This window comes from Opisthocomus hoazin, chromosome 22 (genome assembly GCF_030867145.1).
Source record: "Opisthocomus hoazin isolate bOpiHoa1 chromosome 22, bOpiHoa1.hap1, whole genome shotgun sequence".
NCBI classification, from domain to species: domain Eukaryota; kingdom Metazoa; phylum Chordata; class Aves; order Opisthocomiformes; family Opisthocomidae; genus Opisthocomus; species Opisthocomus hoazin.
In genome coordinates, this window is record NC_134435.1 from 7,659,044 (window position 1) to 7,684,589 (window position 25,546).

The 25,546-nt window shown below is 44.0% G+C and overlaps 1 protein-coding gene across 2 annotated transcripts in view; it reads left to right on the forward strand.

The window, feature by feature from the left end:
• The first annotated feature begins 24,289 nt into the window (after nucleotides 1-24,289).
• The window catches only part of GRIA1 (glutamate ionotropic receptor AMPA type subunit 1), a 127,446-nt gene continuing 126,189 nt past the window's right edge, over nucleotides 24,290-25,546 (forward strand). Inside the window, exon 1 of one of the 2 annotated variants that reach the window (XM_009942612.2) lies at nucleotides 24,290-24,608. In XM_009942612.2, the coding sequence (XP_009940914.1) occupies nucleotides 24,527-24,608 (82 nt within the window). In that variant the 5' untranslated portion in view covers nucleotides 24,290-24,526. The remainder of the gene's footprint in view (nucleotides 24,609-25,546) is intronic. The other variant, XM_009942613.2, reaches the window with a different exon arrangement.

Below are 25,546 nucleotides of genomic sequence, written 5' to 3' on the forward strand. Positions count from 1 at the left end.
TTTCATAAGCTCCCAAGTGTCACTTTTCTATTTTTTTCCTTTTTTAAATTCCTTCTGGGCCTGCATTATTGCTGCGATTCTATTTACCTCCTTTCACATAGGGTTTTTTGTCTATAAGAGCCCACTGTGAGTGACTGTAGCTGAGATTATTTGTAAAGTAATTGTTGAAAAGAATAGGTATTTAATTACCTGTCCCTTCCCATCTCATTTCTTCTTACTCTGTAAATTATGAAAGTAATTAATCCCCATATCACAATAATTTTGTTTTCTTTTTAAATTCAAATCTAGCAAAAAAAGTACAGTTTTTTTTAGGTGATGGTTTTGTTATTTTCTCTCCTGTGACTTTTTTCTCTTCCATTTCCCTCCATTTGTTTTTCCCTCATTCCAAAGATGAAGAGGAAACTACGCCTGCTTGGATCATGCTCGAGGCTTTGTGTAGCTGCTTTTCAGTGAACCCTTACTGCTCGCTCCTGGAAATCCCCAGTTTCCTATCCTTGAAGATGAAGAGAATGGTGGGAGACACCTCAAGTTTTAGAATTGGTTACTGGGAGAAAGAAAATGGACCAGGCATTATGTAAGCCAAGAACAGAACCATGCTGGAGTTTACATTGCCCAGAGTTGGTCCTTTGTGCTCTCCTTCTCGCTTGAAAGCCTGTGGACACCTTACCCTCCTGGCTGTTGTCTTTTGGTTTGAGCTTGGGCTCAATTTGCCACAAAGGCAAGATTCCTGGAGAGCATCTTGCTGGGCTCTTTGTTTCCCAGCAAGTCTGTTTCCTTGGGAAAGAAACAAAAACCTGCAGCTCTCTGCCAGGTTTCTATGGCTCTCATGTCCACACTGCATCACAGCTGCTTCTCAGGAGCAAACAAGCCAATAGGGTTCCTGACTTCTTTGCTGGAATTGTTTTCCCACCTTTCTCCCACTCTGTTTCTCTTCAGTCCTATAATTTTCTGCCCTTTGTATTTGATTCTGTCAAGAAAATTGGACAGGCTTCTGTAGCCCATTTTAAAAATGAGATGTTAGGTTATATAGCCCTTCAGTAAGAATATCCATTATGTATTTTAAAGTGGCAACTTGTGTGCTACTCAGCATCATTAAATGGTTGTTGTATGAAGAACTGGCTGATCATTAATTGTACTTCAAATGATCATGTTTCTCTAATGCACACATTACTTTGTAGAAAGCCTTAGCCTTTTTTTAGATGAAAGATAGCGTGAATGTATCTTCCTCAACACTGCAATAAGAGAATAGAGAATAAGGCAGGATGTCAGTTCACAGCCCTTGTGATAGCCCAAATCTAGAGTTAAATGTTATAGTTCTCCAGGAATTTACACCATGACTGCTACGTGATCATGCAAATAGCTGTAGGCAAAGTTCAGTCAGATGATACTCAGCTTTTAATTTTCCTTTAGGAGCTCTGGGAAGCTTTGTCTGAGATATGGAAAGATTTCACTCCTCATCTTACAAGGGAAAGTAGAGCTTTACTAACAGATCAGAGAAATGCAGTAGCCACAAAGAAGGAAGACCCATTCAGGCTAGACACTCAGTTTGACTTCATCTTGTATTTTCTGTTGCTGTAAGTCACTGTGGGTGGCACTGATTTCATGGGAACACCCAGCTTGTGGTACTGCCCAAGAAAAAATTTCCAGCAGCACCTGTTACTAATTGGCAACTAAATTAAAGCCAAACCAATTTTGAGGTGAGATTCCTGTGCATGATGCTAAATGCAGCCATCTTGATACATATTGTGCAATAACTGGTGCGTAAGGAATAGTGATAGATGTTGGGTAGGAAAAGCTGCTGTATGTTTGCTTTCTGTTGTATGGCAACACTTCTGTTAAGTGCCAGGCCCCACTATGGGCAGTTGCTGCACTTGCTCATGTAACTAATTGGGTGCAGAGTCTTCTCTAAGCACAAAAAAGATGGTGTGGCAAAGTCTGTGAAATCTTACATTCATGCTGATCTGCTGCTAAAATCAGATGGTTGTGGTGATTCCCACCCATTTCCCCTGTAAGTTTTACTGCTACCAAGTTAACAACATGCAGTTGTGTGCCTTTTACAAATGTGAGGTGAATTAGAACCAGTCACCGCTGGAAGATTGAAGATCTTAGTGAGGATATGCCCATCTGGTTGCCTTTCCCCTCTGCAGCGGGGGAAGGACTGTTCTCAGCCGGGCTTTCAAAGGGCTCCTGAAGGGTAGACAGAAGGTCCAGGCTAGCTGTGCTATATATCACCATGTAAAGGCAAACCCAGAAAAACACCAGGAAAAGCAGTAAACCCAACAACAATACAAGAAGGCTCTCGGAAAAGCAGGACACTGGAAGGGGCTATCCATTAAAAGTAAAGTTGTTTGGTTTACTGGTCGCAGAAGCTGGAGAACTGTATCAAAGACCTTTTCAGACAAATCCCTGATGAAGAAAGCATTGACCTCTTGAAGAAGAAAGTCTGATAAATGAATACTTTTCATGTGCATGGATCCAAGATATATTGCATAGTAGCAGAGTGCCTTCTCTCTCCCCCATATTTTTCATGGTTATCTGTTAAACGAATAGATATATGTGCAGTGAAAATCAGTATTTAACAGGTTTCTGCTGTACAGTAGACAGCTTTGCATTGTGGAAGGATTAAAAGAAAGATTTTAAATGCTGTGGGTATTCATCTGACTTCATTTTAATTGATGAAGTCCAAAGAAGCTGTGCACCAGCTTTTTTATTCTTTCTTGATCTGAAAGAACTTGGTGTTGGGGAAATGGTGAAGTTGATCAGGTCAGTTTGGTGTGAGATGTCCTTGGTAAATCCATGGTGCCTATTATCCTGTTTTCCCGTTAAGTCTCTGACTTTAATTATGCTTTCCTTTGAAGTTTGTTTTAGAGCCTGGAATATTACTGAGATTACGCTATCAGTCCTGTTGATTGCAAAGAAGGTTTTCACCTTTTGTTTATAGATAGGCAATAGATTTCCCATTCCCTTAACAGTCTCCTTAAATGTCCATGCCCAGGGTCAGTGATTTTGTAAGGAAGTTGTATTACTCTTCTGGCACGAGAAGTATCTCCTGTGCTGCTCTTAAAGATGTTACTTCCATCCTAAGTCAACTATAAGGCCTTGTCTCCATGTTCAGCTGCTCATCTTTCTCCTAATGATACATTTTCAGGTCACAGTTGTGTTATCTTTAACTTAAGCCTCATATTTTCCATGCAACATCCTTGATTCTTCCATTTTTATCCTCTGTTTACTCCTATGTCAGAGAAATTTCTGCTGTTTGGTTTCCCCTGTGTGACAGATCTCAGCCTTGTGTATGTCAGTTCTGACCTTCACCCTGCCCAACAGGACACAGCTGGCTTTTTGCTGCTGCTGTTCAGCAGAACCAGCTCTGTTTTCCCTCTTTATTCCTTTGTAGCTAAATATTGTCATGGAAGAGGTTTGCCCTTCTCATTCAGGTCTCCCACACCTCTGGCTGTTGAGAAAGTCAAAGTGAATTGAAGGGACTTCTTTCACAGAGCATCTGAGTAGCAATGAGAGGAAAGGATTATTAATGCCTTCTATTCAGGACCTGGCATGAGCATCTGCAATTGGTGCTATGCCCACTGTGGTGGGCTTTGACATTTTCTGAGAGTTATGGCATGGGAGAAAGGATCCTCAGTTCATAATCAACCCCTGCAGTAACCTGTTCCCTCACCTGTGGTTGTTTGGTTTTTAGAAAGAAAAAAAGGAAAAAAATCCACACAACTATAAAATCTTCAAAATCAAAAAAACCCCAGCCCAAAACACAACGCAACAAATTTTCTGCAACATCTAGTGCAAAGGATTCATGCCTATAATAGCAGCTTTTTCATGGTTTAAATGACATCACTCTGAAATCAACTGTTCTGTATTCATATTTAAACGTCAGGTATTGCATCTTAAAAGTAATTATTAATTATTAAAAAAATAGTTGTGACATAACTGTGTAACAATTTTGCATAAATTACTATGCTGTTACTCCTCACTTAATATGCTTTTAGAATCATTAACTATTTAACCAGCAATAACTTTCTTATGAAATCCAAATGAAATTTCATGAAGCACCATTTCAAAATTATTGTGGTACGTGCAGTGTTGCTATCACCAATCTACAAATTCAAGCCTACGTACTTTTCAGTAGTAAGCCATATAGAACTATGGACTTAAAATTAAACAAAAGCAAGTTGGTGCTTTTCAAAAAAATATTCCCTCCTTCTGTCAAATGAGTGATAAACAGATTTACAGACAGTGTCTATGAGGTTTCATTGACTTATATCAACTGGGTTATAAAGAAAAGTCATTTTCTCCTTGAAGAATCCCAGTACAATTGTTAAGACTCCACCAGTGCAATGGTTTCACTAGTTGGTGCCCTTACATGCAACCAGCGTACGAGGCAGACTCGGTGGCCGGACAGAGACCAGGAGCTGCAGTTCTCAGTGTAGGACTGGTTGGCGGTGAATGTTACTGGCAACAGACAGTGGTTCCCGGTGCTGAGTGTACAAGAAATGGTGGAAAGTGTCCAGACTCCTCCTTAACACTAAAATACAAAAGATGAGGCTGCTTAACTGCTGCAAAGACTTGTCAGTACCACACAAGTTGTTGTAAGATTTCCAGCTTCAGCAAAGTGCAGTCTAATCCTCTACAATTTCTTGCCTGAAAGTGGGATAATTTGAAGATCTCCATGAGATTTCAGAGCAAACATCTGGTTTGAAAACTTTTCCTTTTTTGTACTTTTTTTTTCTTTAGTTAGGTCTTTCAGACTTCAGTTTGAAGATGACTCCTACTGCAGCCCTTCCCTGATGACAGATTATCTGCCTTTCATTCTTAAATCACAAATAATTTTTTATGTAACAGCAGGTAACTGATAAAAATAACATTAAAAAAGGACTCTGGGTATTTTTAGCTGATGGTTTGCCTTCACCTCTTATTTCTTCATAGCTCAAAGTTTGTGAGACGTGGATGTACTGAAAGATGCTGTAAACTATGTTTTAAAGCATAAGTGTTTTGGAAGAGATTTTTAAGCTATTATTATTAAACTCTTAAAACTAGCATAGTGTTAGAAGTCCACCCTCTCTCCATATTTTCCCTTTGCAAAATTTGAATTTGCCCATTTTTGAGGGTTTTCTGCTTGCAAGGCACGTGGATTAAGACCGCTCCACTTGTTTTAGGCCTGTGGATTGATGCTAGTGTCACGAATGTGCTTGGACTCAGCAGGAGTGTTCATTATTGCTAGAGGTGGGACTGTATGACGCAGGATGAAAAGAGTTTGCATAATACGAGTGGAAACAAAAATATGAAGTAATTGATTTTCATTTCTAGTCCTGAAGATATTCTTGTGATACTTTCCAGTCACATGGGCCCGAAGTAGCAGCAAAGTTGTAGCAGCAACTCCCAAGCCAGAAGACTTTAGCCTGTACCATGTCCCCTCCTCTGTGAAGGAAGGAGCTATCCATGCCGGGTGAGAGCTGCCCTTCAGCAACAGGGTGGGAACCTTCTTCCTAGGCACTTCTTGGGTCATCTAATTTCGGCATTGCCCCTGCATAGCACAAAGAGGGGGAAAGACTGATCTGCTGAGCTGGGAATTGATGTTTCAGGCTGAGATTTGTACCCAGTGCGAGTTTTGCTTGGAACCTAATGGGTAACAAGTCAGCATAAATGATCGTTAACTAATGCGGCATTATACCAAATGGACCCATTATGCTTCATTCTATTGCATGGAGTGCAAAATAAATTCTGGATGATGGGACATATTCTTAGGCAAAGAGGGAATTTCAGGGGAGAAAGAAGCCTGTGTTAGCTGTCGTTGTTTGTTTAACAGTACATCATAAAAAATTATTTTCCCAGGCTAAGTTATGGCATCATACACCATAAAAATACACAAGTTATGGATCTAATTGTCAAAACCAACATTATGCTAAGTAGTTATAGCTTCTCTTAATACACTTCTAAGTCTTGCAGTGGATTTCCCAAAGGCAAACATAACAGTAAGAGGGAGAGAATCAGATGGCAGGTCAGGAAGGTTTTATTCCGCATGGGCTAAGTTTGTGAGTTTTGTCCCAATGTCTGGATTGACAAGATGTCTGATGGCAGACAAGGAAATCTGGGGGGGACATGTTTTTTCTCCTAAGAAAGCAGGTGATGATGTTGGTCTTGTGTAAAGAGCGTTTGCAGCAAAGGACAGGACCAAGTGCCGCTCAGTAGGAATGGCAAGCTGTGAGATGGCATGCTATTCCCGTGTCTCGTTGTGCACCGGCCAGTACAAGAAATGACCAGCAAACCCAGCAAAGAGTCCGAGCAGCAATAACCTGGGACTCCAGCACAGGGTCTGTTCAAAATTCCCTTAGGAAATCCATAGATTGCAATATCAACCTTTTTCACCTCTAATAGCAACAGACTCATGAGAAAGTAGAATTGTTGATTCCAGTGCATTACTCCAGTGTCAGAGAGAGACAGAAAAATCCTGGAGCCGTGAGTCACAACTTTTAAAAATATGCCTAACCAAAAGCATTAGGGAAGCAGTGCGTCAAAGTCTCTTTTGGTTATTTGCACCTCGGCTTACTGAAAACAAGCCTTTGTGTACCTAAAAGTCACCAGCATTTCCATGTCCCACACAATGGCGCTGAGGTGGAAGGGCCTGTCATTTAACTTTTGTCTTTGCAGTCAGAGTTGGTTCCTGGCACTCATGTGGCTGACTATTAATATCCATACGCCTGGTATAAGCACAGACATACAACAAATAGGTTTGTATTGCTAGTAATCTCTTGGTAAATACTGGATGTCTTTCCAAAGGTTAATTCTATTGCCTAAGAAAAAGCATTGTGTTGTAGTGCGGAGGTTGCTAGGTAAAAATATTCATCTTGCTGATGCCTGTGATTCTGCTGGCCTCTCTGATGGGGATATGGTTACCCAAAGGTGTGAGGTGTTGTGCAAGGCGCTGCACGCAGTCCAGGAGGCAAAACCTCAGGAGCCGCACTTCTGGCCCAGAGGGAGGAAGGCTGAGTGTCGGAGGCAGCAGGAGTTGAAGTCATGGCTTGGGGATGCTTCCTTCACGTTTCCTTTAGAAATGATAGGTCAGATCCTCCAGTTCTCTAAGTTCTGCTGCTTCTCCCCAGGATCAGCCCTTTGTGCCACAATATGTGAGCCTCTTCTGAGAACGCAGCCCATCAAAAGGAGAAGAGACACAACGGGGGAATAAGCAGACACTGCGTTTTCTAAATGAGGTTCCCTGTGTTCGCTCTCTGCCTCTGGGCAGGGTATATTAATCTCTCATGTTCATCAGGTGGCACATTAGCTGAAAGAAGCCCTGACAGAGCACAGCCTGGCAGGAGCACGCTGTACCCGAGTGGGCAGAAAGCTGCTGTTTGGGGATGACAATTTTTTTTTTTAAGCTGTTCTTTCAATTTCACATGCAAACTATACCTGCTAGGAAGGAAACGAAATGGCCTGTTGAGAGGAGTGGAAAATGAGGGGCTATTTTAAATCGCATTTGAAAATGTGATTGTTCTGATAATTTTTTCTTAACCCTTGAGTCATAGGCAAGTACAGATATGCTGGAGTTTCTTCTGAGCCAGAAAATAGACTAAGATTGGTAATAGTCAAATAATTCTTTGTGCCTTAAATTAGTCTTGTTTCAAATTTCATTCTGCACAAAGTGAGGATCTTGCATTACTTTACCAGGAAAGTGCACCCTAACTCAGACTAGTCCTGGATAGCCACAGATTGTCCCCTCTGGCCTGTTTCTGTCTGAGCAGGGCAGGAGGGCACCTGAGGTTGCTGCATGGAAGTGCTGCTCTGCGTTCATCGCCCACCCTTGGCTGCTGCGGGGGCACAGAGAGGAAAACACTTTGTGCCCCTCTTGTTCCCAGGAGATGCAGATGGGGAGGTAGGGCTGCTGCCTGCAGCCGGAGGCTGTGCTGCCTTTAGAAATACTCCAGGGACTGGGTCTGTGTATAATTTAGTCTTATGCAGGGAAAAGAGTGTTTGTGTTCCTTGATTCTGTGCATCACACTTCAGCTGGGCAGCCTGGACCACAGCTTTGATTTGCTCTTTGCTTTTTCTGGGCAGTGAAAGAGAATTGACCTTCTGATTTAGCCACCTTAGTGGTCGGCCTAAAATAGTACAAAAGCCTCTGCTCATGCCTTCCTTCTGCCTGGGTGCAAAGGAGAGAGGTAGAGCAGGAACCACTACTTAAGGTAGCGCTCAGAGATTTCCAATTCAGGAGTCAAATCACAGGTTTGCTGATCTGCTACCACGTCATGGCAACGTCCAGCACAAAAAAACCTCCCCAATGGCCTACACATCTTCAGCAAACATTTAAAAGACTGAAGGGGCCAAGGGTTCTGGTCAGACCTGAGCTGCAGCTTGAAAGCTTCACAATTTCTACAGAGCCTTTCAAAGCTCAATGAGAATCTAAAATTCAAAAGATTCAGTCACCGGAGGCTGACTAGAATAATAAGCCCTAAAGGATATTCAGTAACAGGCATACCTCCAGGCACTGGATTTTTAATAATTTCTCATGATGTTTGACAGCTGCAGCAGCACACATCTTCCTGCACTGTTCATGGGTGGGAGGGGTCTTGCCTGGACAGCTTTTCAGACTGCCTAGGAGCGTATTGGAAAGCAGTGCTGGAGGAGATGCTCTAGCAAGGAGAGCACCATGCTGCAAGCACTCTGTTTCTGTAACAGGGGGAAAACAGGTTCAACTCACTGTTTCAAGCTTCTGTGTCACCAAGTAACTCAGGTCCCTTATTTATTATTTGTATTACAGTAGCACCTAGAGGCCCCAAGTTGCTAGGGTTTGTAGAGCACTTCGTAGGAGATGGCTACTGCTCCTATGCCATTATAAGATCACAAAAAAGATGGGAAAAGAAGGAAGAAAAGTGACCTGACTGAGGTGCTACAGAGGCCAGTAGCAGAACGGAAAGTGAAGTGTGCTCTCAGGGGACATTTGTGTTGTCAAGCACTGGGGTCACAACATTTCAAGAAGCTACAGTGCCTTCAGATCAGCTATAAGAAATCACTATATGCTCACTTCTAGCCCTTCTTCAGCAGTGGTGTAAGCTAAACCATTTTATTTCACATTGCAATGGTTTAAGTCTGTTGTGACCTGGCTGAGGGCTGGTGGCACCTTCAGATGTGCTCGCTTGACCATATGTGATCAGGTCTGTGATCCATCAGGATCACTCTCGAGTCTGAGCCCAATTCAGTGGCTGCACTTCAAAATTTACTTGTAATTGTAGTTTGGAGAGTGGCTTGTTCATTTCTGCCTTGACTACAGGATAGCCAACTCTTCAGTTTTAACTTGCTGGAACCCTGCCAGTTTCTTTGGTCAGAAAAAGACGCATTTATTGAACACAATGTAGAAGAACCACTTCAGATGTAACACCCCTCTGCGAAGTATGTACCTATGCGCTTCCTGGTAACACGGACCAAAACAGCTTGCTGCTTCTCCTGTCAGGTGCAAAACTGGCATTGACCCTCTTGGGAGGTGGAGTGGGACTTAAATGTATATTTTGATGCATTTGCTACAACTCTTCTGAAATTCTACTGGCATTTGTAGTAATAATAGGTCTCTTTCTGATGAAACATGTTTGATGTTTTAAAACTGCAATCTCTGCCTTTCAAAAGCAACACTAAAAAAATACGCAGTTTCTTTTTCTTACCTGAAGTTTCAGCACCTTTATTGGAAATATGAGCTGTAATTTCACCGATTTCCTTCTTTAAAATATGTTTTAAAGAGAAATCAGGCCTCAGCACATTCTGTAGTTGTTCAAAAGAGTGCAGAACTGGAAGTACTACAACTTGAATGTTATCTAAAAACCTGACAAGAATAGGAGTAATAGGTGCAAAGTCTCTCTGTTTAGCTTCAGCTACCACTGGTGCTGAATTTATCCTTGCAGCATCCTTATGCAATGCAGATAAAGACCCTCACTGTGACTTGGTAATTTGAGCGCATGTTCATGCCCGTGGTTGCACCAAGGTCCTGCACAGAGCTGGAGGCACCATGACATTTCTGGATGAGACCTGCAAAAGGTATTGGCTGGTCAAATGTTTTTTTCCCTATCTTTCCCCATCACTTTGTGTTGATCTTGTTCAGGACAAGTTCATTAAAGGCATCCTTACAGTGATTAGCTCTCTGTTCTCTACCTGTTTCACCCTTGTCTGCTTTCCTGATCCTGACTAATGCAAAGCCAGCAGTGACGAGGAGAAGCCCTAATAACTGTACCATCCCCTTGAGTGCGGTGTGATGCTCCTGCTGCTGTTAAAGACAGCCACTCTCCAAGCCCCTCGCCCCCTGTCACCTGACAGCCATTTTAGTGAAGTCCTGTGCTTTTTTACCCTCTTATAGGTGTTGTCAGTGTGGAGTTGCTCTGTGAGGATCCTTTTCTTCGTTGTTAGAAGTGACAGCAGGAGAAAAAGGATGTTTTATTCCAGGCTAATTCGTAGACCTTTCAAACGAAGGTGGATGCTGGGCATCCTGGAGCTATTGGCTGTGCTGTAGCTTTGCTCAGATAACTGAGCTGGAATCTCCTCGGAGATCAGAGACCTTTCTGCTAAGGTAGGGTTCTGGAACACTTGCATAGTTGTCCAAACCAGCCACAGTCAATGCAAGCACATTCGGAGGAAATGCAGAAACATTCAGGTTCAGTTTTACAAGGAGCAGCAGCTGACCCTCCTCTTTCATATTTTCTCTTAAAGCAAGAAGTTCTGCGTACTTTAACCATTTAACCATCTTGTTGCAACCCAGATTAGAGAGATTTGAAAGGATCAACCCCAACATTAGCCCATTTTTAATTAGCCTCGTTTCCATAGTGACTTTGGGGGGGATATTAGCATCAGCATGGCAAAGTGGAACTGTACAACTTCATTTGCATCTGGGGGAATGTAAAAAGTGAATCCTGCATTGAATCATGTTTGCAGGACTGACGTTCAAATCACAGTCATTGTATGCTCAGGAAAATGACTGTCATTCCTCACACAGTGTTTCACTTTAAGAGGAAGACAGGGGGGTTGTTGCAGAGAAAGAAAAAGGAAAGAGGAAAAAACAACCTTTCTGAGGCATTAAGATGAACATTAAAATGCAAAGGAGCTAAAGACATTCAGATACTTTATTTAAACTAGAAAAAAAGAACAGAGAAGTAACTGACCCTGAAGCAGTCAGTAGTGGATGTGGGCTCTGTCTCCTTTTTTTTCTTATATACTGAAAATCTGGGATATTCCCAAGGACTTTCTTATGAAGAACATGGAAAGGTGCAGAAAGTGGCTTCCATCCTTTATTGACTTTTCCTTTTTACTACGAGGAGTTGAAATGTGTGTGTTTTTGATCCTGAACGTTGTCATGGTTACAGGGCTACTTGGATGCTGCTTTTTGCACCCCGCGAACGCTGCTGTGCTCAGTGTGTGGTGGAGCGGCTGCCCACAGGTGCAGTTCGAGGCTGGGTATGATGGGGATCAGCCCGACCACCCAGCCCACCTTGGGCTGGCAACAGCGAAACCCGGAGCAGGGATTCCTAGGGATGGATTTTGTTCCCGGGAGGAGGGATGGAAATTATGTGATCACACTCCTACCACTCTTAAAAATTCCTACTAGCTAATGCTAGGGAAATATCTACTCACTCCCCAAGTATATCTAGCCTTTCATATTATTGCTTAAACTACTTTTTTACCTGGTGATTTGAAAAAAGGCCTTGTTCTTGTGGATTCTGGGACTGAGGGCTTTTTTTCAGCATAGACTTTATTTTAAGCCATAGTCCAGAACATTGTATAAAGCAAAGCTGTATGAAGGTGAAAATGCTGGTGCTGATTTCCACAATGTCGGGTCTGTTTGTGCATCTCGTAGGGAATCCCATGCCTGCCTGCAAGATCGAGAGGTAGATGTACCATAGAAGCTATTGACTTTTTGCTGAAAAATGATGAATGAAATATTTTCAGCTGAATACCCCCCCAGCCCTACGTCTTTTTTTCAGGTTTTTAGCCAGAGGGTTTTCAGATTTCCAAACCCATACAAAGGAAGCACTAGGAAGAAAATTATTTTCTATCAAACGCAGACAGGCAGAAAACACCAATTTTCTGTGAGGATCTTTCAATGAAAGGTTGCAATTTTCTGTCAAAGGCATCTTTATTCTTTTACCAACTACATAAAAATGTCATGTATTAGGTCTTGCAGTACTTTCCCCCACACACAGAGTGCAAATGGAGACTCATAGGATATTAAACTTTTTGCTCATTTTAAACCCACTTTGGGGTGGAATAAGGATCCATGTGAGCAAAAGACAGCATTGCAGGTTGGAAACAAGCAGCTTTGTGCTTTTTCACACTAAGCTGACGGATGGCCGTGTGCAGATGACTGTCTGAAATGCCTGCTCTCTTTTTGCTCTGTGTAGACTGTCAAGTTATTTGGATGCGGGTGTCTGTACCGAACCCAGGACACAGTATGGTCTGCAGACATGCTTTATGTTCAGGATAATCTGGGGGGGGGGGGGGGAAGCACAGACAAACAGGAGGAAAAAATAAATGAATGAACAAAACAGTATTTTCTGGAAGTTGCTAAAGTTTGAAGCAGTGAAGTCAGTGAATACATGCTAATACACAAGTACCGTCTCTCAACTCACCACTTGAAGTAGGAAAACCGTGGGTGGAAGTAGATGAGAACAAGTGGGGTGCCCTGTTTTGATGGACAGGCTTAAGTATGACTGTAAGATCAACAGACAGCAGCAGTGCCATAGCTCAGCCTCCCACTCCTAACTCACCTTGCCTAAGGTTATAGGCTCTCTGAGTGCCTAGTAATTAACTGTTGCCCAGGTACAAATGGGCCCGATTCCCTCATCACCTACACTGCTTTGATGTTGAAGGAGACTGGAGTCTAAATTGGGGACAGCTATTTGTCACTTAGATGAAAAATCCAAATCTGATTATGGTTAAAATAGCAGAAGTCCTGAATTCCCATGAAAAATGCTTTGTGGGGCAATGAAAATGGTTTTGCCCTAACTGATAACCTTTTAGTGACTCCACTTGTAGCAGCAGGTGAAAGGATGAGCATTGTTTGCTGTGAGAGAGATCTTTGCACTCTGGCTCTTCCCATCGCAGCTGCAGCCCTAGCTGAGAAGAGTCAGAGGGAGGAAGGGCGCGAGTGGTTTTCTTCACCCCCATGTGCTAGGGGGCCTTTGTGGTGGCAGCAGGTTGGCATGCGGCCAAGGATGTCAGGGCTCCATTTCCATCACTGCCGCTACCATGGCTTTGTGGCACAGCTTGATCTTGGGCCAACCGCACCTCTCCTAGAGCTGTCTTCGTACACCTCCCTGGTGAAAGGTGTTTTGCTGAAAAGGGTTGTTATCGGCACCGGGCTCAGTCAAGAGGGCAAGGGGATGTGAGTGATAAATTGCCTTTACAGATAATTGAAAGCATGTCAGAAATAGAAGCGGTATTTAAATTGAGAGTTTTTGTGATTCTCCTCTACCTGGTGAGCCTGGGAGTTACGGGAGGCTGTCGCATGGTGGAGAATTAACAATTCTGATGAGAGATGCTGCCAATTTGAATTGCTTATTTGGACACCAGGGTAGGAGGGGTGTCCATTAGCCTGTCTCAGGGATTTCCTATGTCTGCTCCTGGGTTGTCATTAAAGGAACAAAGCAACTGAAGGAATGTGTTCAGAGTGCAAATACTGGTGTACACCACCCAGAAGACCTATTTTTTTTTTCTTGAGCTGATCTTATTATTGGGAAGTGCTAAGAGACTAGCTTATGCTGCTCTGTGCATGTGGCTGCTGGTGAGCCAGTAATGAGGACACCAGCAACTGTAAGCCACTTTCTTGGAAGGCTGTAGCTTGTGTGAAAACCAGAAATCACCTGCTTTGTGATCACAGGGTGCATGCTCTTCTCCTTGCTGCTTGCAAATAAGCTGTCACAGTGGGGAAAAAAGTTTAAAATAGAAGTTGGGCCCTGTACTGCAAAGTATCAGCCTTGGAGACCTCTTGGGACTCCCCCTTCTAACAGCCATCTTTTACAGTTACTGTAGAGGCCTTGTTGGAGGTAAGAAGTTGTACTCCAACTGCTCGAGTCATAGAGGCGTGTCCCCTTGCCTGCCTCCAGGCCAAGCCAAGCCAGGGGAGCTCCTGCCTGGGTTTCCCACCTCTCCCAGGGCAGAAGTCATTGTTTGCCTCCGTTTCCCTAACTGTGACACTCCTACCTGGTAGCCTGTGCAAGGATATCTGGGAAGCTACTGGGGGAACAACATGCATGTGCACCGCACCGTGGAAGGTCAAAGCTTCTCCAGAATGGGAGAATTCATTGATTCCCCCCTGTATTGTCTTGCTGTACATGTGCGAGTGACTGTGGAGAGTATTTTTGGACCACTGTTAATGATTAGTGCATGGGAGCGATTCCCACCGAATGGGTTCATCTGTGCAGCCCTCAAAGCCCTGTTGCCTGACATTTTAAAAATAACCTGGGGGATTATTATGTGTGATTCTCATTAATTAAAATTAACAAATACCAATGGATATCTAAATCCCCTATGTGTTTTTGAGAACTACAACAACATTCTCTACCAGAGAGAGGTCTGTTCAGTATCATTCTCTTGAGCTTAAATTTTCCCTTGGGTTTGCTTGCACATTTTTTACAAGAGACTGAAGATTCTTCTGCAACAACCCCCACTCTTTTATAGTGCTGAAACCACACAAAATAAACATGAAGTGAGCTGATTATATTCCAGGAGCTATGAGATACCACGTGCCAGATCCAAAGTGAACTGACCTTTCCACTCCCAGGTGGACAGATCTGACCTTTTGTGATGCTGATGAGAAGCGTGGAAGAAATCATGATTAGGGGAAAACCGTGCTTTATTAACATAGGCAGAGTACAAAGAACTCATCATCCAAGGATCTGTCTCTAGGTGGTGTGACACAAGAAAGAAAACAAAGATGTGCATCTATGTTACACTCATTATAACACTAATGGGAACAGGATGGCAGAGCTAAGAGGACAGAAGAGATGCGTGATGTGGAATTATGCTTTGCTGTAGAGGCTTTCTTGCAGTGACAGTTATAGCAACAGCAGACCAGGTTCCTACTGGCTCAAAGCCTCTTTATAATGCCATTTTACAGAAGTGGTGGTATTTGGCAGAGGAAGGTGGGAAGTCCTGGTAACTGCAGTAACACAGGGTTGAGTTTACTGGGTTTAGCGTTGCTACAAGGTACGAAGGGGCTGTTAATGAACAGGGATATTTTCTGAGGCATCTGTTTTTGTCACAGTAACTGCAAGGCACAGACACTCCCCTTTGCAGGTTTTTGGGGAGGAGGGGAGCAGGAAGGGTTTTTCTTGCACAGCAAACATAGCTTCAGAAAGTGAGGAGGCTGGTGGGAGGGAAGGAAGGGTGGGGGGAGAGCGAGCAAGCACATATTATATTCCAACTGTTTCCACGGTGACATTTCATAATCACAACTCTTGGGGGAAAATGCTTCATTGCAAAAGCTGGAGGAGGCAGGATGGCTTTGCAGATGCAGCTGGAGAGGGATAGCTCTCCCAGCACCTGTGGCTCACCATCCGGAGGACTCGGAAACAGGGGCCAGCTAAACTCATGAGGCTATAGAGCAGGGCCTGGGCAAGGAATTGAAATGCATAGCAATCATCATCTCCTTCCTTTTATTTCAAGGATGAACATTTATAAATAAATATGATATCATCACACTAGATAGGAAGTCTAAATAGCTTCTGTTTCTTGGCAGTAATGAGGAAAAGAGATGTATGTAGAAAAAAGCCCGTGTACATAGCAAGGCATAGTCAAATAGCTGAAAGCAGCCTGTAGTTAATGAATTAGGTCACCAGGTCTTTGCGTTCCACATTGTCTCTCTCTTTACTTGCTCAGCCCTCGAGCTGTAGCATGAAAGCAAACTCTGAGCAGATGGAAACTTGCTTTTTCATTGCTAGGGCTGGTTGCACAGTGTCCAGAAGAAACCAGTGCTTTGCTAGCAGCGAGTCTCACAAGTCAATTGGTGGCATATTATTCATTCTACAGAGCAGCACCATGTTCACCTGAATCACTTCCAAATGTCTGTGGTTCCCTGTGTTGTTTTAGGCAGTGTACCACTTGCCATCATGCTGCTACAGATGGCAATAGCTCTTGGGGGCTTTCCTACAAGACGTGGGCAGGGGAGGCAAGGGCTGTGACAAGCACACAAGGCTTTCGTGCTTGGGGACTTTCCTTCAGTTCCTGCAGCACAGCAAGCTGCACGGTGGATTTCAGTCCCAGCCTTTCTGCAGGTCCTGGGAGTTTAGGCAAATTGCTTCCTCTGCCAATGTCACAGATGGGATATACGCTCTTTTTTTTCTATTACTGACCACTGGTAGCTGAGTGATGGAAGCTTTCTGTAGGGAATGTGGAATGATGCTGTAGGTTAAATGGTGCTGTTTCTGCAGAGCTTAATAGGAGCATTAGATTCCTTCAGTAGCACGACTCAGTGCAGCTGCCCGGCAGTCCTAGACCGTATCTAAAGCAAGTACACTTAGATGTATATGATTTCTTAACAAATTACTGCATCTTTATATTCCCGAAAAAAATTTTCACTCTTTTTTTGGTGACTGAAGCTGCACAGCTCTGTGCTTTGTCTGTAGGACTGCATGGAGCTCGCTAATGATCTGCTCTGATCTGATTCCCACTCGTTCTAATTGCCGGCGTTGTTACACTGGATTGCAAACTGTGGCGTGCCGGGTGACGCGGTGTTTGTGTGCTGTTCTTTCTGTCTGGGGCCGTTGTTGGGAGTACAAAGGAAGTCTGGCTTTTTGTTTGTAATACAACACTGATCTGTGCTTGTGATGTACAGAAAGTCTTGGGTAAAAATCTTGATGAGCTAAATATGGGACACTTCCAGAAACACACAGTGTAACAGGGCCTGTATCATCTTTCTTTTCTTTCCCTTCCAGCCTGGAAAACAGGATGATCCTTTAAAGATGACATTTGTTTCAGATTATATCCTTAGCTCTCTGTCATTTCTGTGGTGTCTAAAGGATGGAGAGGAGAAATTATAGATAACTTACAGATCCTCATGCACCCACTAAGCTTTACAGTTCTTTGCCGAAATAGAGCAGCCTAACAGTGACAGCTCAGCTGAAGACCTTGCTACTGAGTGTCCAAAAAACACAGTTCCCTTGCCCCAGCCTGTTGCATGGGGGAGAGCAGCAGCTGCTGCCGAATGTGACCCCTTCCCCTTCTACTGCTATGGAAGAGGGTCAAAGGCACAGTGCTAATGCTTTTCTGCGTCCCATCATGAAGCCTTTATGCTTCTTCTCTGTGCTTTCTCCAAGAATGGGTGGGTTTCAGATTTCCTATTTATTCAGAAACTCTGCAAATCTCAGTTTATTCCTCTTCTAAACTGCAACCAAAAGCATTTTGCTTTCACATCCATCAAGAAAGTAAAGAAAACAATGTTTCCTATAAAATACATAATGGTACTTCATATCACAATGACTTTTTCTTCTGACGGTATTTTGAGTGAGTTCAGGTTATTTGTGCAGGGTCCACATGTGGAAATGAGGAAAATACCTCCCTGTAGACTTTCCACAGGTGTCTATTTCCAGTCAGTTATCAGCCCTTGTGAAATCTTATCCATTTAATACATCCAGACTGCTAATGTGCAATACACAACGCTATGAACAAGACCGAGACAGTCAGACAGGGTGGGATTTTGCGTGATTGTGTGATTCGATCCAACATAGCAATTCGTATTTCTTTCTGAGATAAAGCATGGGTAGCAATTAAGGAATACGAGGAGAAGTGACATGAATATCTGTATTGATTGCAGAAACTAGTGACAGAAAGACACTGATAATTCTGGTGATTTTTTTAGGTTTTCTCTTTTGTGCAGAGACTTCCCCTTTCCCAGCTGGTAGCAGGCAGCCTGCTACAGTAGGATGTGATGCAAGAACTGGAAATTGATACTTCTTTTCTTGACTCAGTTACTCCGGTTCAAAGCTTTGATTCCTTTGACTATTAGAAAGGCCAAGATCAGCCACCCTAAAGCACAGCCCACATGTTTGTTTATCTCGCGTGTTAGCAAAGCAGCCTGGGAACCACTGAGCCAGATGGTAATGATGGGATCTTTGCAAGGCTGTTTGAATTGCGGCAATTGCCGCTGCTGCTTTTTGGTTTTTTTCTTCCTAAATCAGCATCCTTTTATCTTCCTCATTTCACGTTTGTTTTCTGCAAGTCTTGGGTTTGATGCCAGGGATTAAAAATGAGGGTTGATTCATATATCAATATTAAACTGCATAATCACCTCAATCATTATTTGACTTCATCTGGAGCATTCACAATGTTTTGGGAACTTTGAGTGAAAGAAAACTTTGTCACGTAGATGAACATTTGACTGAACTATTGACAACCAGAATTACTGATTTAGGTTGCATCCTCTGTGTCTGCCTTTTCACAGTAAATAATCCTCTTACCATCTATTTTCAACAATTTTTTTAATACTTATAATGTATTTGTTTCTCCATTCAAAGAGAAAATAACACAACAGCACAATCTGTGGCATAATCTGAGGTATTATATTCTCAAACAACAGTAGACCTACTGTAACTTTAATGTGTTAGCAGTAATTTCTGCTTCCTCTGGCGAGGCTTAGAGAAACATAAGGTGCTTTAATAACAAACAGGGATCCACCCACAACTCTGATTTATGTTTATGACTCAGCAAAGAACGTAAACTGAGACTAGGGCACAGTGTTTCTATAAGTAGTTATAAATCAACCATTCACTAGGAAAAAAAATGAGTACTAACAGCCTTTCCTGTATGAGGAAGAGAGAGTTTTTGGGGTTCCAGATGGCAAAGTCGTCTTTCAGTAGAGTCAGTAAAGGGGTCAGTCAGGATGCATCAGAGAGATTTGTAGTGTTTCCATCAGTGCTCATGTAGACGTTGGCCCAGTGCAGGGCGCTCTGCATCATTGCCTGTCTGAACTGTCCCTAGTTGAGCATGTCAAGCACATTGGATGGAATTAAACCCGTCATCAACAGGCCAGCTGGACAGTGGGACAAACAACTGTGGAAAATAAAGTTGTGGATCTGAACTGGTAGTATTTGATGCTTGTATTCAGCTTGGACTGAAGGCACAGGTTACGTCCTTACCTGACTCCAGGAAAGCCGCTGGCCCACCTGTGCTGAAGGCTCCCTATCCAGCCATGCTGCATGGCAGGAAAGCCCAGCTCGTGGGAGCCCACGGTCCGCGCCAGACCGATCGTACCTCACGGGCACTCCGAGCCAAAGCGTGGCATCCATTTGCCAGCTGCTGCTCATGAATTTCCAGCTGAAGGGTGCGCAGTGTTTTCAGTGCCACTCTGATTGACGGGTTTATCTTCCAGTCCATTTACTTACTTAATTATCCTACAGTGAGCAAGAAGTCATTTCTTATAAATATGGTAATAAGCCGATCAGGATGACAACTGAAGCACATTCTTGAACAGTTTGTGGAAAAAGTGGACGTTCCTCAGTTTCAGTTCATATTAGGCTTTCCCCATCAACAGCTGGCAAATGAGGAAACAATATCTGGTGACCTTAACACGTCAGCCCCCCAGATTTTGGGCATCAGTGAGGACCTTCTTGGAGCTGTCCTCATCTGGGGTGTTGTCCCCATCCCCCATTTTGCATTTTAGAGAACCATAGGAAAGCATGAAATTCATGTTTCCTTTAACTTCTCTGAGTTGCTTCTGGGATGTCAAAGCTTTTCATGTGACAGCTCTAGCTGCCGTGTCAAGGACAGAGGGGCCATAGACACCTCAGGCCTTACTCATTGATGGAGGGAGCATTTTTCCGCCTGATACCAAACTTTGCTGAGGCTATTTTTGTAAAGGAAACTCTACTGAAAATGATTTGGTGACTATAGTTTGTTGATGCTGTTTTTCGGTGGTGTAAATAACACCTTCCAGGTTTAAAAGATTGAAGCAAGTGTCTGATGAAACATAAACTATGTAGGCACACAGGGGAATGACCATAACGAGCCTGAAGTCCCCCTGTTTCTACTTCAGCAGGAATTTTCTGAGTAAGGATGAGTGAAGGGCTTGGCTGCAGGTCCAAAACCCCCGTGCAGGAGAAAACCTGCTTCAGAAAACCCGACGGGAGTGCGACGGGCTGCAGAGCCGCTCCTGCCCCTCCGCAACAGCTCCATGTGCCAGCAAACACCCTTGAGCTGTGCCGCCCGCTCCTGCCTGGCTGATCTTGCGAGTGTGTGTGTGTGTGTGTGTGTGTGTGCACATACAGCACACGTACGCTTTCCTAACCGTGTCTATCAGTGTCATTTTCGTGTGGGTGGCACTAGTGACTGTGCATATGTTTGCTGGGTGTAGGTGTGCTGAGGGCTATCTGCACACACGCTTCCCGGTGTGGCGGCGCTGTGAATGGAGGGAGCTGTCTCACCCCTTTCCCTTTTTTGACCAAAAAATTCCAAATTATCCCCACTTTGAATTTCTGGAATCTGTTCTCAGCACCTGTCTCTACGATCATTCCTTGAGATGTGCATTATCCAAAATACCAAAATTGAGGTGAACAAGGCAGGGAGAGAAATGCACGTGAATCCATTAGCATTCATTTATGCCAACACTCTGTGAAACTCATACAAGAGTCTGTGTTGTTTGGAGTTTATTTAAATTAATCATTATAATTACATTTTGCTTTTTATCAAAAGCATCCTATAGACATTGTCCAGCTAGAAAATAAAAGGAGTTTCAGAAATAGTAGTATTTCAATAGCCTCTTTAAAGACATTCAGGAGCATCATGTAAAACACAGTGGGCACTGGGGGAACGAATTCTGCTGGGAGGTCAGATGGATGCCGAGTTCTGTTGATTTCCTCATTTTTCAAGGCTCGAGGCTTCTGCATGTGAATGAGTCCTTTGTTTTTCCAAGGCTTCTGGTACAGAAATATATCTGCTGCAACAACCGCTTATTTCCTATCCTGGAAACAAAAGCTCTGATAGTGAAGGCAGCCCATTCTCCTCGTGTGGACAACTCCATGTCAGGGAAATCAGAGCAACGAGTAAGGTGGCAGATAGTCTCCTCGGAGACCAAGTTCTCTGGTGTGCAAAACCCTGGAGCAGAAATAGGTGAGAACTGAGGTTCTCACCCAGTACAGCAAGGTCAGCTGCAGGCAGAGCACAGAGGGAACAGTAGCTCTGATGTACTCGTTTGCTCGTGCTCATTCTGGCAAAGATCTTATGTGAACCAGCTATGCTCTTTTACAATTCCTTTATAGCATTTCTTGCCTTGTATTGGACCGCCTGGGTTTTTTTAGACCCGTATTTACCTAATTCATTACACTCAATTGCATGGATTAAACCCAGAAGACCTTGTTAGATGCTTTCTGTTTCCTACCACTAGATGCCCGCCTGTCCCACCCATGTCTTACAGGCACTTTGAGACAAAATATGGGTCTTCAAAACTCCACTCCCTCATATTTTTAGTTGCCTCTCAATAAGATGGCACTGTGCTATATACGTATATGTTATATTGAATGATTTTCTTTGTTTTCTGAAATCTGAAAGGAGGAATAAGCTCCTCCAGTTGTTTTTAGGAATCTAGATAATTCACTTGTGCGCTTCTGCAAGAACTGTGTCTGATATGTGGTGCTGGCTGGTGGATTGATCTGTCTTTCTGTTGGGACCATTCTTGCGACATCAAAGAGTATCATCGGTTTCCCAAAACTTAGTTTGGTGTTTAGCCAAATTTCAGAAGCTGTGTTGCTTTGGTGTTGATTTAAAGAACCTGCGGAGCAGCTAGAGTTAATTCCTAACACTCCTGTGCTAACAAACTCTGAATAAAATGCTGTTATCTATAGGGAAAAAGGAAATGAATACCTTCTTAAAATAATGATCTTATTACTACTTACCTTGTTATGCTGTGGTGAGGTTCTCCTTGTTAAGCCACCTGCACTTTGAGAGGTTTATAGACAAAAGCAGCATTATTAATTAATGTGACTGCAAGTTTTCTGTGAGCTATTACAATATTTTATTGTTACGGCTACTATTATTATCATCAAATAGGCTGCCTGGGAGTTTTGAAAACGTGCTAGCATCTTTCTGTTGCACTGGTTATCCTTCAGCACCTTTCTTCAGCTTATAAATGCAGCTGTTTCTATTAAATTCTGGATGGAGAGCAAGAGCATATAAAACCTATCAGCAGGTTATTTCAGCCTCAAATCACTATTGCTTAAATTATACAAGGAGAGAGATGGAAGTCTGATGAAGGTGCTACCTATCAACAACAGATGTAAATCTGTTTTGCTTGAATGTGACTGTGGGATGCCAGTCACCCAGGCAGTGAGACAGCGTAGGAGCATCCTTTGGCCACCTGTAACTGATTCCTGAGTGCCTGAACAATTGCACTGATGAACCTGCAGTTTCTGGCACTGAAAATCATTGCCCTGGTCAAGGGTGTCTTGGGGAAAACAGGAATCCATCCTAGAAGGGTGTTTTATTGCTTGCCAGAAGGAAGATGCAAGTTTTCTGAGCTCTCTTTTTGCAGTGTAACTCTACATACTGTACTTGCAAAAGGCCAGAAAGTTGCAGGCATCAGCGCAATTCCTCTCTGCAAGTTACTAGAGTACAGTGCTGAGACCCTATACCTACTCTGGCGTTTATGTGGGTGTTTAAGCATTTTCCTGTCCTAGACGGCACAGTGAAATCCATAAAACTGTCTAGGAAGCAGATAGAGATCCCAAACTCTTACTTGCAAAGAAATGAAGGCCTGTGCAAGGATCATGGTCCGTTCTCCTTTACCCAGAGCCTGTGCCCTTAGCCATGTGAGAGATGGTTTTCCTGTCATTGTTGCGTTTGGCTGTGGAGACAGACCATGACTGCGCATGATGCTGCTCTGCCCGAGAACTCTGTCGCGGCTGGCAGGAAGGGCTGTGTGGGGGAACAAACCTGTAGCAAACCTTTTTCAGAGGAAGCAGAGGACCTGCCAATAAAAAGATGCTACTACCTCTGTTTTCAAGACTATTCTCTTCATAAAAGGCTTGAGGATATAAAAAGTAGTGTTGTCCCTGCACCCTAAAGCTATGTCACATCTGGGTCCTGTAGCTAACAGGGAACGTCTCCGTGTGACTGCAGATTTTGTAGGCTTTGACCACATCCCATTTTGGCTGTCCCACTCTGCAGAGTTCTCATCTGTCCAACTGTTCCTTATGCAGGAGCAATTCCCGACCTTTGAACACTGGTCACCGCTCTTTGATGCTCTTCCAATAAAACCACGTGCTTTAGGAGATGGGGAGTGGGGACCAGGGCAAGGCGCCCTACACCAAACCAGGACAAGGGCCATCTGAGCCCCATTTCTAACTCTGCCTCAAACATACTTTTTTCTTTCTGTTTCCTCTCTGTTATTTACCCCTTGTGTGTATTCAGGCTGCAAACGGTAAGCGCAGAATCTCTGTGCTTGGACGTGGGTATTCAGGCACAAGAGGCCCAAAGTTTTGTTTGGGGCTTTATGTGTTTCAGAGGTGAGTGGGTGAATTTTCTCTCCTTTCTGAGATGGCTATGGCTGTGTATTCACAACAGTTCTTTCTTATGTACTTCTAAATCCCATGTTGTGCCTAGGAGTTGTTTTTTTACCATTGTTACTTTTATTAATCACACCCTCCCCCACCTTGTTTTTGAGCAAAGCTGCTTATGGTCAGATAAGCTCCAACCTCACTAGAACTGCCACAGAACAGTTCCTATAATGATCCAGGCTAAAATAGCCCCCTAATTCAGAAGCCTGTGCTATCTGATGATGCTGGTGTGCACAGATTCCTCCACATCAAGCACAGGGGTGAAATGCCTCGTAGGTTAACAGTAGGCAGGAAAAATCAACGAGAAAGGTGACAGTGACGGGTTCCTTTTTTCATCCTTCAGGATCTCTTGTCTGTTGCTCTGAAATCCTTCCTTCCAAGGCACCTTTGCAGGGTACGACCCTCTTTGTTATCCTAATGAGCCAGGCTGTAGAGCCTGCTCTGTTCAACTCCTGGACCCAGGGGTGAGAGCCCAGGTTGGGAAGCAACAGATCAGAGGCAGAGGAGTTTTAGCCCTTTCTCTAGAGGAGTTTGCCACCTACTGATTTGCACGTTCCTTCCAGCTCCTGCCAAGAGAAGTTGAGGGGGAAAGCCGGGAATTTAGGGGTGGGTGGGAATTACCCTTAGAGACACCAGCCAGGACCCCCGGGGGGGAACAGCCAGGGCGAGGTGGGGAGGGATGCGGTACCCAGCTGTTGAGCTCCAACTGGGAGAATGGGAATGAGCTGGGTGGAAGCGCCTGGCGTGTGTGCGTGTGTTGTGTGTGGCGGGGGAGGGATGTGGATGAGGAGCGGGCTCTCTTTCTTTCTCCTGGGGCTCAGTTAATCCCGCTGCCAGGCGGTGTTGAGCAGCAGTCTCAGCGTTGGATTCCGAGCGAGGGAGACGCGCAGCCCTGAAGGCGCAGCGGAGGGGAGGCGAGAGGAGCAGCTAAAGAGAGCAGAGCGGGGGAAAAATCAAATCTATGCTTGGAACTGGGCTTCTTTTTCGCCAATGCAAAAGGGAATATGCAGCACATTTTTGCCTTCTTCTGCACCAGTTTCCTAGGGGCGGTGTTAGGGGCCAATTTCCCCAACAATATCCAGATAGGTGAGTGCGGAGATGGGGGCCGTTTGGGAGCAACGTTCCCCGGCAAGTGGGTAGGGGTGAGAGGGGGGGCGGTGGGGGAAAACTGACCCGTTCCTTTGCTTGGAAAGGTAAAATGTGCGTGTATGTGTGTGTGAGGGCGAGGGGGTGAACCGCGAGGGCTGGATTTGTGCGTTGGTACCAGCTCTGGGAGAGCAGAGATGTATCAATTTGTCTTTGGGGGAGGGGAAGATTGGGAGTAAATGCCTGCACACACACCAACACAGAGGGAGAAAAGTGTCTCTGAAATGGAGGAAGCACGAAAAAAATATCTGTTTCTTGCTCTGAGAAATGCCTGGGCTGCCATTGTGCGTTGCTGCATTTGCAAAATCAGAGGTTGCATTATACATTTTGTGAGGATGCTCTCATCTGTAGGTAACTGGGACGAGAGGTAACAAACAGGCGCTCTCTGTTGTTGTTGCTAAAGAATAAGGGCAGAGCTATTGGAGGAAGATTTTGCATTGAAGTCTCTTTTCATTTCATGCTGCTTGCTTCCCCTGTGCACCAGCAGTGCCTGTTTGATTCCTTTCTCCCTTCCTGTAACTTCGCAGTGCTCCTCTGCCTCCCTCCCCGGGTTTTTTATTACTCTCCCAATGATATTTATTGATGATGATTTGTAACCAGGTCCCAAATTCTCTTCTCTTGCATGCCTGTTTTCTTTCTCACCTCCCTTTACAATGCTAATCAATTGCTAATCCACCAAGTTCAGGCAACTCCTGCCTGAGTCCAGCTGCACAATTGGTGCTTTTATTGCTGTTGATGCTGCATCCCTCTCTCCCTGCCTTCTTGCTTCCCCTTTACCCCAATTTTGCGCAACATCTCAGGTTTTTTTTTTTCCCCTTCCGACAAACATGTATAACAGCTTAACTCAGCTACTAGCATCTCATTCCTCTGACACCCAT